Source organism: Pinus tabuliformis, chromosome 2_1 (genome assembly GCF_031772625.1).
Source record: "Pinus tabuliformis cultivar Carrire ecotype Pingquan chromosome 2_1, CPIR1, whole genome shotgun sequence".
NCBI lineage: Eukaryota > Viridiplantae > Streptophyta > Pinopsida > Pinales > Pinaceae > Pinus > Pinus tabuliformis.
Window position 1 is genome coordinate 507253268 of NC_142299.1, and position 13236 is coordinate 507266503.

The 13236-nt window shown below is 42.0% G+C and overlaps 1 protein-coding gene across 1 annotated transcript in view; it reads left to right on the plus strand.

Annotated features, from left to right (window-relative positions):
* Positions 1 to 1274: 1274 nt before the first annotated feature.
* The window catches only part of LOC149201187 (NADPH:adrenodoxin oxidoreductase, mitochondrial-like), a 174039-nt gene continuing 162077 nt past the window's right edge, over positions 1275 to 13236 (plus strand). Inside the window, exons 1-2 of the mRNA XM_089401219.1 lie at positions 1275 to 1988; positions 2088 to 2192. Of these exons, the coding sequence (XP_089257345.1) occupies positions 1824 to 1988; positions 2088 to 2192 (270 nt within the window). The 5' untranslated portion in view covers positions 1275 to 1823. The remainder of the gene's footprint in view (positions 1989 to 2087; positions 2193 to 13236) is intronic.

Sequence of the window (13236 nt, forward strand, 5' to 3'; positions counted from 1 at the left end):
CCACAGGTCAGATTATTTGACATGAATAAAGACAAATAAATTATTTTTTTCCTGAATGTAAACCTGGGGCTGGAGAACAAAATCCTGACAATGATGGGAATTAAGGAAGATACTCTTCCTACCGTTTACTCTTCAGTAGCAAATGGAAGACATGCTGCAAAAAATGGAAAGATGTTTTTGATAATATAAGAAAGAGGGTAGAAGTATGAACAAACAATTCCCTCTCCCTAGTAGGTAGAACTCTCCTCATTCAACCTGACATGTAAGGCATTCCGACTTGTCAAATGGAAACTTTTTCTTTTACTCCAAATATATTTGGGGCATTTCGACTAAATTTAGTTGAGATATTCATGGAAGCCTACGGCACAAGTCTTGAACATAACAGTGTTTTTAGGTTAGGCTTTGAACATAACAGTGTTTTTGTTTTTAGGCTTAAAACTAGTATTTGCACCAAATGTTGCAAAGGAAACGGCGTAAGGGATGGATAAATTTTAAGTAAGCTCTAATAATGTGATCTTCACTAATATGTAAGCTCTAATAATTCCATTCAGATTGCACTTACTGTAGGAGAAAAGTGTCACTGAACATAACTCATTCAGAAACATAAATAAACATGATTCAAATTAAAATAATTATCAATATTTTTTTAAAAAGTATAAGATCATTAAAAAAAACTATTTTCAAAGTAGAAACAAGTATCCCAAGATCATATGTATCATAATTCAGAGAATGGGGGAGAAAAAACAATTTTTTTTTAATGTAAAAAGATTTTAAGAATAATATTTTAAAAAGCTATCCCTCGGCACCACTTGGTGACCAAGACACAACAAGCCAATGTGGGTGACTTTCATAGAGTCTCTACCTCCAATTCTATCCAGTTTGACAAAGACGATGAACGCGAAAATGCATTGCACGAAGGTCATTTTCTTTGTAAAGACAAGGTACCTACCCTTCTCTTGTCATCAACTTTTTTGCTATTTATTGTTAGTGTGTGATAGGCATATTGTACAGTTACACTAATTCCTTTATTTTGCTTAGCATAATCTATCTTTACCACCATATTTACCGGGTAATTTCCCAATGTACAGGTTAAGGCATTGCTGATTCTACCATTTCCACTTTTTTATCATTTTAATACCGCAAATCTATCTAACACCAAGCCAAAAAGAAATTAAAAGAACTTGAAATCTTTTTATTATGATTTAGATTTTGTCCATATATACTAAAATGATACAACGTTTTAGCCAACTCTGGTTCAATCTATCGGTTGAAGATTCACTGAAAAGTCCCCGTTACATATTTTTTATTACTCGATTCGAACCAGCAAATGGCTTCCCACTAACTGATAGAAGACACCAACATCCATCAGAAATTTAATGCTACCTAGTTTTTACAGGTGCATAAGAGGCTTAGCATAATCTATCTTTACCACCATATTTACCGGGTAATTTTCCAATGTACAGGTTAAGGCATTGCTGATTCTACCCTTTCCACTTTTTTATCATTTTAATACCGCAAATCTATCTAACACCAAGCCAAAAAGAAATTAAAAGAACTTGAAATCTTTTTATTATGATTTAGATTTTGTCCATATATACTAAAATGATACAACGTTTTAGCCAACTCTGGTTCAATCTATCCCACCCTTTTATAAGTCTGCAGGATGAGACGGGAATTTTGACAGACCAATACAATTCTCCCTGATTTTCACTAAACAGGATGCGGTGGACTGCGATTTTACCCACACAAACCTCCATCACGGAAACGAATTTGCTCCAATTTTTCTGCCATTTATTGTAATTCTCGCTTCACGTAGTCCATGGATGCAGGTTTCCAAGGCAGGGATTGAAATGGCTTCAAGATGGGCAATCGCGTGTCTGAGAACATATTTGAAGGGAAGAAACTTTTCTTCCTCCTGTGCATCTGCGAAACCTCTGCATGTCTGCATTGTAGGTAGTGGCCCAGCTGGATTTTACACAGCAGAGAAGGTCAGGCTGTCTTCAGCACTTTGATTTCGCTGAAGCAATCTTTGAATGATTTCATAAGGTTTATACAATTATTTAGCCATCTTTCTATGAATATTTCAGATGCTGAAAAAATATGAGCAGACAAATGTAGACATCATAGAAAGATTGCCGACGCCATTTGGATTGGTGCGTTCTGGAGTGGCGCCTGACCATCCTGAAACAAAGGTTCGCGGAAACAAACCCTAACATTTTTCCTTTAAAGGTAAACCCTATTTGTTGTTGTTGTTGTTGTTGTTTTTTTTTAAATATTCAATTGGTCAAGACTAATCTCGTAATTGTGACAATTGAAGGCTACGGTGTACCGCCATTACATGCAATTATAAAAAAAGAGACAAAAGCAAAACGGAAGAATCACAAATAGTTCAGAGTTAACTTTATATTTTCAGCAGACAACACAGAGTAAACACAAACAAGTGAGAAAGCAATTAATTATGTTGCTTCTGCAGAAGTGAATTTAAAAGAACAATTCCACGCGCCATTGAATTCCGTCGTTCATATTTATTTTTTGATGCTGGAAAAATACTTCTACTTATCTATAACTCTCTGTACAGAGAGCACCATGTATAACTATGTTCAGACTCAATATATAAGACAAGATTTCTTCAGTCCACCTTAACAGAGTACTCCAGCATACATACTATAAAGAGCAATTCTACACGCCATTGAATCATGTTGTTCATATTTATTTTTTGATGCTGGAAAAATATTTCTACTTATCTATTCCTCTCTATACAGAGAGCACCATTTACAACTATGTTCAGACTCAATATATAAAACAGGACTTCTCAAGTCCACCTTAACAGAGTATTCCATTATACATACTACATCCAGAAACAAAACAGAATCACATGTATTTGCATGGTTTCTACTGAGTCTGCAGATGTATTCCTGCAACAGAAACATAGGAGAAACATAATATAACATAAACTTCGATGGCTGAATCTCATGGCTTCGACTCTCACTTGGCCTCGATTGATGGAGGCATTTCCTCTTCCACATATACAGGAAGCTGAGAGTTGTGAGGGAGTGCGACACATGCCTGCAAAACAAGACAAAGCATACCCATCCAACAGGTTTTCTGTAGCCCCTCCCCATTCCAGAGCAGAAGTGGGAGAGTGTTTCCATGGAATTTATCACTGGCTTACTTTCGGTGCAGGGCAAAGATTGCATATATGTGGTGGTAGATCGACTCACAAAATTTTCCCATTTCTTGGCCATATAATCAAAATATTCAGCTTCATAGGTGGCCGAGATATTTTCCGGGGAGGTTTTCAGGTTGCATGGGTTGCCGAAAAAGATTGTCAGTGATAGAGATAGCAAGTTCATGGGCGGCTTCTGGTAGGAGCTTTTTAGACTTGTGGGGACTGAGCTAACTCCGAGCACTAGCTAACCCACAAACTGATGGGCAGACAGAGATAGTCGACAAGTGGCTAGAAGGCTATCTTAGGAATTACGTGACTGACCAACAAAGGACATGGGTGAAGTGGTTGCATCTGGGGGAACATTGCTACAATACCACTTTCCACATGTCCATTGGCGTGATTCCTTTCAATGCATTATATGGATACGACGCCCCAACTTTTGCAGACAGGATATTTGGGGACAGTCGGGCACCACTTGCCAAAGACTGGATCTAGGAAATCTAGGACATTTTAAAAGTCGTCAAGGACAATTTGCATATGGCTTAGAATCAACAAACGCTGTATGCAGACAGACACAGGGTGGGGTGCAACTTTGAAGTGGGAAATATGGTATACCTTTGTCTCCAGCCCCATAGACAGTCTTCGCTGAAAATTAAAGATAAAATTCAGATTTTACGAGCCATTTAAGATTGTGAGAAGAATAGGAGAGGTGGCCTATGAATTTGAGCTTTCGGAGGGATGTAAAATTCACAATTTCTTTCATGTCTTGTGCCTTAAAAAGACCTTGGGGCAGCATGTTATTATTTCCACAGAGCTTCCACCATTGGATGAGGAAGGAGAATTGGTCTTAGTTTTCGAGAAGATCCTAGATACAAGAGAAAGAAAGCTGCAAAGCATAACGATCAAGGAGTACCTAGTAAAATGGAGGGATTTGCCGGTAGAAGATGCTACCGGGAGGGCGAACAGGTGCTCAAACATCCTAAATTGAAATTGCTTGAGGACAAGCAATCTTGGACGGGGAGGACTGTAATGACCCCGACCCTTTTTGTGTTGAAGAATGTAACTAGGTTCGGTCTTCATAATTGTACTTGAAGTCAAAATGTGATATATATTTGTCAAAAGAAAAGCAAAAAGAATTTTTATTATTATTGAATCGTTAAAGCATGGGTTTCATGCTTGGGTCAACTGTCATAGGTCAAGCCTCCATTGTAGGTTTAGGATTGTTTATTTGAGTCAAAGTCATTTTGTTGATTCGTCAAAGACTCGTCCATTAAGTCTCCTTTTTGTCGATTTCAAATAAATCATCATCAAGTTGGCTACATTTAAATGAATTGAAGTTGGCCCCAACATATACGGAGACACAACCCTTCAATGAAGTCACGTCGACTTATTTTATGCGAAACAACTATATATACAAGCCTAAGGTTTTCGCATTATCTAACCACAGAAGTTCGAGTTAAATCACAAAGATAATCTCGTTAAAGATAGGTGCGGAAATCATAGTGGACAATTTCGTGCTACCACAACTTCGGGCTATTACAATGACCATAGTTTCGGGCTATTACAATGATCACAGTTTTGGTGCCATTACAGTCTCGCTGCTATCACAGTTTTAGTGCTATCATATTTTGGTGCAAACACAGAGATGAAGTCTCACCACAATGCTACAGTCTTGGTGAAATCTCAGTAAAGGATTTCGGTGCCATGTTACCATAGGTCTCGATTATAGTGGTGAAGATCTCGGTATTTTTACAGTGATGAAATCGTGATGAGGTCTTGTTGCATTATGGTGATGAAGGTCTCTGTGCAACTACAGTGGTGAGCTCTCAATGTAATTACAATGATGAGATCTCGGTACAATTAACAGTGATAAGATTTTCATGCTAACAAAGTGACAAGTATTCAATGCAAACACAGTGAAATGAAGTCACTGCTCAGGAGAACAATCAAGGATGACTTGATGGAGGGGGTCTGTAGTCTAGGTTGTAAGGCTCTTGGTTGTCTCATCTTGAATCTATTGAAGGAAGAATTTTGACCGGCTTTTCCCCTAGAGTGGGGTTTTTCCCTGGCTGCGTGCCTACATCTTGTGTCCTCTTCTATTTATTGCTTGGCATTAGTCTTGATGATAAGAAAAGATAAATCAAAAGAACTAATAATAATAACGAGAACATCACAAAATAATGTCATAATAAGAGAAATCATTTAATTGCCACACTTTGGATTTCCCAACACTTAGGACTTTGGTCCGCTAGCCTAAAGCAGTAATAAGGGGACTTAAATTGCCTAAGGAAACTTTATAAAACTGAAAAAGGAGAAAGGGTAATATTTCCTAGGCAAGTTAGAAGTCACTTTAACTTTATAAAGTGAAATATCATAAAGTGACTTTATAAAAGTGAATTTAATAAAAAGGGAAGGTGAAAAGGCAACCCTAAACTCATAAAAGAAGGAAAATGAGGAGACTCTCATCATTCGTGCATTTGTGACGTTGGAGTTAGAGCTCTTGGAGAGAGGTTTGAAGGAGAAGCATAGGGTTTTGGAACCCTAACCGCCATAACAGACTTTGGTGTTGAAAGTAGACACCCTAGTTTGAATTTTGGAGTGAAGTCATTCAAATTTCACCACTAAGATTCAATGGAGAACAAGATTTCAAAAAATTATTGAGGTATTCTTGTGTTATCATTTGATTTTAGAAGCTTATTGGGTATTCTCTATATCACTTTTGCATATGGAGGAACTACCAACAATCTGAGCCTTGGAGGTTGAAGTTTATAGTGAGTATAGAGGCCGAGCTTATAGTTGTTCCTATTGTGGTGGCTGGTTGAAAGAAACAATGGTTTGATTCAGTTTGTTAAAGCAGCTCGAGTACCAAGTTAGAGTCACTCTTTTACCTCCATGCTGGACGAGTTTCCATGTGCCTGGGCAGCATATTAGTAGCATAACTGTAGGCAGTCATTGTGGGGCCTATTTAATGTCATAACCATACTATATACTTTCTTTTTGAGCAGCGTATTAGTAGCTGGGTTGTTCGTGGCACCTGGAGAAGCTCAAACGCAGTTGCAGTCAGGACATTTTCTCTTCTAGCTGAGCGCAAGGCTGTATATATAACTCCATCGAGCTTGGACATCTTTTTCCTTGCTGGCCGCACACTCCTATACCCCTTTACTTGCTGAATATTTATTCTGGGTGGAGTGACATCCCAAATATAAACTTTGCGTGGGATTCCAGAGTTGCTGTTATATGTGGATTGGGGTATCAAATATTGGGCAACGTGCAAGCTAGTCTAGTGCTGGAACGAAGCTTCAAGGGAGCTGATATCTAGGCCTGAACATTTTCTCAAATCGATGCCACAGATAAATTGGGTTCCCTACCTCTTATTTGTTTACTGTACATTCAAATTCGGAGGTAATACTCATATTTTGTGAGTCGAGTTGTTATGTATCAACCATGTTTTAATTTCTAAAATAAGGATAGAGCTGTATGTCTGTTCTGTGGAGTTATATATATATATAAGCATTAAATGAACTTTCCAGCAAATAAAAAAATATAGTGAACAGCTACAGCAGAATGCAGTCTAACTGTTTGTAATATTTCCTCCTTGAAACTTGAATAAAAACATTCAGAAATTTTAAAGAAATTCAAAAGTTTGTTGAAGTGGGAATCTTACAAAAAGTCCGAAATTCTCTTCAAGGGAGCTAATCCAAGAATGTGATTATGATCCAATACAAATGAGGCTCTACTTATTTTTATGAGCTTCTACAAGTTTGAAATTAATCTAATGAGCTCCTAAATTTATTTGAATGTGCAAAATAACGCTACCTTTGGTGACAAGCCCACCAAATAGCTCAAATGTGCAAGATAAGCCACCCTAATCAGGCCGAAATGATAAAATAATGATGCAAAGGGCTGTTGGAATGCCAAGATGAGTCCTCTAAGTGCCATGATGAAGGGGGGGCTCCATAAATGATGATCAAGGGGGTGGCTCCTTGATTTCCAAGCAAAACATCATGTGGTTCTCCCAAGTGGCTGTGGGGCACAATCAATGGTCTCATGGGTCTCCAAATAGTTCCATACAAGTCAATGCTCCATCAATGAGGGCTAGAAGATGACACGTGCCCTCCCACGTCTCTCTGGATGAGACAAAACCTCATATGGGCCCTGGATCAACTGCCAAGTGTTAGGTGCAAATGTGTGGTCGGCTGGGCAATGTGGTCCAACTGCATCATCATCTTTGTATTGTTGGGTCATGAACAAGCAATGTGTGGTGTTGAAGAAGCCCATGGCGTGGCAATCAATGCTTTGCAATGGTGGAGGACCATGGCTCTCAATGCTCACCCTACAAGTGCCATTATGATCGTTTGGAGGGCTTGGATCTTGTATAGGGAGGCCAAGTCCAAGATGGAGACCCACTTGCAATTCTGTATAATATCCAATGCGTCTCCTCACCTTCCAGTACAACAATCCATTAGTGCATGTGAGTAAATAAGCTTGCTAATCTCGGGCAAAAGTGGACAATTCATAGTGGCATGCCCTTCCAAATGGGCTTTAGAATGTACATGTGTTACTTTGGTCGACAAGAGAGGTTAATAAAGGACCCTATTAGGTGGTCACAACCTCTAAGGGAGTGACAAGTCCATGGTACATCCATCAAATGGCAGGTGTCATGTGAAATAGTGATGGAACAGAACGGGGGCAAGAGGGAAGGCTCCAAGCCACATGCCATGGTCCAAGGGTAGTTATGATGAGGGAGGCCCACACCATGGGTGTATGAATGTAAGAGGGAGAAATCGTGATACATGAGTTACCTCGACCTTTGTTTTTTCACCTTTCTTCATATGCCTTTTATTGATTTTTCTTCTTTTCACTGCTTGGGGCTCTAGGGGATGAGAGAATTATGCGCATGATGTGGAAGTGATTACCCCCTTAAGGTTGGGCAGTTCATCACCCACTAGGGGTTGGAGCAATCATGGGTTCCTTCATGATGCGGGGGGTACTCATACGGGCCATAGTAACTAGGGTGGTGGCCATAATGATATGGGGTAGAGCTCATGTTTGGTTGTTGCCCACGCGCGAAATTTTTATGTCCCGACCATCTTTTGCATTTTGTGTTACATTTCCTGTTGTAAGTGGCCAAATTATGCTTTTATTTTTCTTTCGAGATGCATCAACCTTCAGGGCATCGTTCCAGGCCCGACCCAAACTGTGGACAAGGGGAGGGGGAAGCTAACACCTTGTGGACCCAATGGACAAATGTGGACCCAGATGGGGAAAATGTGGCAAGGGCTTGCAATGAGCGAAGAGACAGTGAGATATATGGTGTTGGGAAGTGAGACAATGCAACCAAAATTAGGGTTTCCCATGTAGTGCCACACCTAAAGCTAATAGCCAATAGAGGAGATCCCACGGGATGAGGATACAAGATTAACCCCCAAGTTGAGGCAAGGGAACAAGAGTACAATCCAAGCCCATTCTTTCCGTCAAATGCCCCCCACCAATCCATGTCCAAATGTGCCCAAGAAAAGCAAGCATAAACATCAAATTACATAATGAGAAGTCATCCCTTTTGGGTTGGAAGGCCCACCTTCAAACATATGATCATAATAGAAGGCTCAGGTGGCTGCTAGCTACCAGCTGAAGACAAATCTAGGAGAAAATTTCTCCTATAGGGTTCACCCGCTGGTGGTGGGTAACATTTGGCTCCAATTGGGACATGAGTGTTGGAATTTCTAAGTCTAACTGTTAGAAACCCTTCATGTACTATTCTGATGTATTTCTGCCTACTTGTTCCGTTAAATTAACAAGTTATTTACCATGTAAATACTGAAAATAAATACAAGTACATGCTCAACACATTACAGATCATCAACTGAAGGAAACAAAACAAGCACACAAGTGACACCGTTGTTTTTCGACCAATGTCCTTGGAAAAACCCAATGTGGGAAAATCGGTGCAACTATCTGAGGGTTTTATTATTATGCAGTTTCTGAATACAATCTAGGTGCCAAAACTAGCTCACCCAACAAAGAATAATCTTGGCAGTAGTACCTCTCTACTCGGAAGCAGATATTTCTGCTGAAACCATGGATAAACACTCCGACAACTCCCAGCTCCAATCTGCCCCGCGAAAACCCTAGTGTCAGCATCTAGGGATTGCGTCAGCCCTTCCTGGCCCAGCATCAACCCAATAACCCCTGCGTCAACCTTTGGAGGCACTGCGTTAGCCATGCTGGCTCTCTGAGGCACTGCGCAGCTACTGGCTGCCTCTGTGTGGGCCGTAGCTGGCTTTGCGTGGCCTCTAGTTGGCTATGCGTCCCTCTCTCTTGGCTTCTACGTTGATTCTCCCGGTACCCTCTCTGCCTCTCTGCTTCTGTATTCACTGCCCCTCAGCTGCAACTCTGATCACTCTTTCGACTTGCTTAGCAAACCCTGCCCCAGAAAATCGAAATCTTGATCAATTCAGTGTGTTTTCCAAGTGACCGTCAAGCCTCCTCTTATACCTTTTTCGTTGACAAATTAACAACCGAGATTAAGTCGCTAATCAACGACTAAGATTAGATTTGGCTTGATCCATGACTTTTGGACCATTCTAACACAGTTTTATATTAATTCACATTAATATTTTATTTTCCCTAAAGTTTAGACTTAGGGACTCTATTAAAAATATTAATTATTTTAATATCTCTCCATTTGTTTGGAATCTGCCCAAACCATTTTTGGGTATTGGAGATTTCATGTGCCTTGGCCTCTCCACCAAGTTTCGAGGCTAGAGCACATCCGATGCTACTCCAAATCAACACTCCCTCTTAGCGAGGACTGTGCTCTAGTAATGCTCCTCATTGAGCATCACCCTGATCCTCCGACATCGGTCCTTATGCTGATGCTAGGCCTACTGCCCAACATCTTTTGAAGCTGCTGCATCATGTACTGCTACCCATGGCCTTGCCACTGCGACTATTGCATCTGTACAATAACTCCCTCTATATTCGTGCTGCTACCCATGGCTCTGCCACTGCCACTGTTGCATCTGCGATTCTGCACTGCATTCCCTCTCATCATGTTGCATCGTGTTGCCCATAGCACTACCATTGCTAATTGCTGTATTGCAACTCAGTTACTGAGAAGTAAGTAACTGATCTCCCAACTCTGACATCTTTGTCAGGCTAGAGACACCCTCGATGCCGAAACTCCCTCTGTCACTGATAAGTGCTCCCTCTCTGATCTCTGCGCTGTTGCAACAACTCTATGCATCTTGCACTGTTGCCTCACACTGTCCTGGGAATCCTTCACTGTAGCTCCCTCTGTCGCTCCATCTGCACCCGTCTCTCCTGACATCCGCCAGCACTGCTACTCCTCTTCGGGGCTCCCGTAGCCAGGTATAATCCAAGAGGTTGGGTACCTCAAGGATCCTGCCCCTCATTGCCTGTAGTCTGTCTGACTACAGCACGATGTCTCCCCCCTTCCGCTCAAGTGGCGTGTGAGCACTCATGGCACAGTCATCATCTGTCTCCACTTCTTTCTCTGCTTTCGCTGGCGCTGCCTTGGTCTCGGAAGCCTCTCCTTTGCTCTTCTTCCTCCGACACTGGCTCGCATAGTGACCCAGTTGCCCACAGTTGAAGCATTTGACCTTGGAGAGGTCCTTCTTCTTCCGTTTCTCCTGCTTTCCCTCAGATGCTAGGGAAGCATCCTCCTCTTCCTCCTTCTTGATTCTGATCCCCTTGCCGCTGCTTCCCGCCTTGCTTAGCCTTTTGATCTCTTCTTGGCGAAGAGCCACCCACATTTACTCCCTATCTGGAAGGGTCGCCTTGCCCAATATGCTCTGGACAAACACCTCCTAGTCTTCTGAGACTGCGTTCAGGGTTGTTCTCACGATCAATTCTTGATCCGGCGTGGCCCCTATGGCAGTCAGCTGATCCCGGATCTCCTTCAATCGACCGAGGAAGGTGTCGATCTGTTCTCCCTTCTGCATCTGATATGACCGCAATTGATTTTCTAGTAGCATTTTCCTCTGCACAGAAGTATGCTGATACAACTTCTTTCGGGCCTCCCATATCTCATTTGCCGTATTCTTCTTGGCAATTTGTGGTACTACATGGTCCTTGACCCCGTCAACGATGATGTTCTTAGCTCTAGCCATTGCATCTTCGTACATTGTACTTATTGTTATCAACCGAGTCAACTGAGACCGCTATTGTCCTTAAGGCAAAGTGCTTGACACGATTCCCGTCTAGAACAGACAGGATTCTGGCCTTCCAAACTACGAAGTTTGAGGCTCCATCTAGTCTGTCTTGGTCTCTTACCTCATTCATTGCCATCTCGTTGCTCCTCTACTTCCCTCCTGGGAGTTCTTGGTGTGACTCCCTTTGAGCCTCGATTTCCCTCCTGGAAACCCTTCTGCCAATGTCGAGATGCACTAATGATCGAATTGCACCACTGATCCAGATTTCTTGGCTAGAAATCCTTGACAACAACTCCCTCCTCCTTGGTCTTGCCTTGTTAGGTATTGTTCTGACTACAGAACCTCACCAGCTTCACTCAGCAACTTACCCACAGCCTCCTAAGCCCAAGCAAATTGAAGGTTCGAGCTTCTAGGCTCTGCGTAATCTCGGCACTAGCAAAATCCACACCTCTTGGCCACGGGCATTAATCGTTCCTGACTGAGAAAGATGACCGGGCACTGTGTAGGTCGAGTCTGCTCTCCTTTGCCACTGCACTGATCCTCTTCCCGGCTCAACCTTGATGATGCAGGCACTGTGTCAACCCTTCCTTGCTGCTTCTTTGCTAGGAACAACTTCTGTCACTTGGGACAACTGTTTTTTGCTGTTGCTGTCGCTGCTCTGCTTGGTTGATGTCCTCAGTTCTCCTGTGATCTGCGACCATGCTCTGATACCATGTTGGAATTTCTAAGTCTAACTGTTAGAAACCTTTCATGTACTTTTCTGATTTATTTTTGCCTACTTGTTCTGTTAAATTAACAAGTTATTTACCATGTAAATACTGAAAAGAAATACAAGTACATGCTCAACACATTACAGATCATCAACTGAAGGAAACAAAACAAGCACACAAGTGACACCGTTGTTTTTGGACCAATGTCCTCGGAAAAACCAAATGCGGGAAAACCGGTGCAGCTATCTGAGGGTTTTATTATTATGCAGTTTCTGAATACAATCTGGGTGCCAAAACCGGCTCACCCAACACAGAATAATCTCGGTAGTAGTACCTATCTACTCGGAAGCAGATATTCCGGCTGAAACTCGGGATAAACACTCCGACAGCTCCTAGCTCCAATCTGCCCCACGAAAACCCTAGTGTCAGCCTCTAGGGATTGCGTTAGCCCTTCCTGGCCCAGCGTCAGCCCAATAACCCCTGCATCAACCTTTGGAGGCATTGCGTCAGCCTCTAGAGCCTAGGCGTCAGCCATGCTGGCTCTCTGAGGCACTGCACAGCTCCTGGTTGCCTCTGCGTGGGCCCTAACTGGCTTTGCGTGGCCTCTCGCTGGCTCCGCGTCCCTATCTCCCAGCTTCTACGCTGATTCTCCCGGTACCCTCTTTGCCTCTTTGCTTCTGTATTCACTGCCCCTCAGCTGCAACTCTGATCACTCTTTCGACTTCCTCAACAAACTTTGCCCCAGAAAATCGAAATCTTGATCAACTCGGTGTGTTCTCCAAGTGACCCTCAAGCCTCCTCTTATATGTCTCTCGTTGACAAATCAACGACTGAGATTAAGTCCCTAATCAATGACTAAGATTAGATTTGGCTTGATCTATGACTTTTGGACCATTCTAACACAGTTTTATATTAATTCACATTAATATTTTATTTTCCCTAAGTTTAGACTTAGGGACTCTATTAAAAATATTAATTATTTTAATATATCTCCAACTGTTTAGAATCTGCCCAAACTATTTCTGGGTATTTGAGATCTCATGTGCCTTAGCCTCTCCGCCAAGTTTCGAGGCTAGAGCACATCCGATGCTACCCCAAATCAACACTCCCTCTTAGCGAGGACTGTGCTCTAGTAATGCTCCTCACTGAGCATTACCCTGATCATCCGGGATCAGTCCTTATG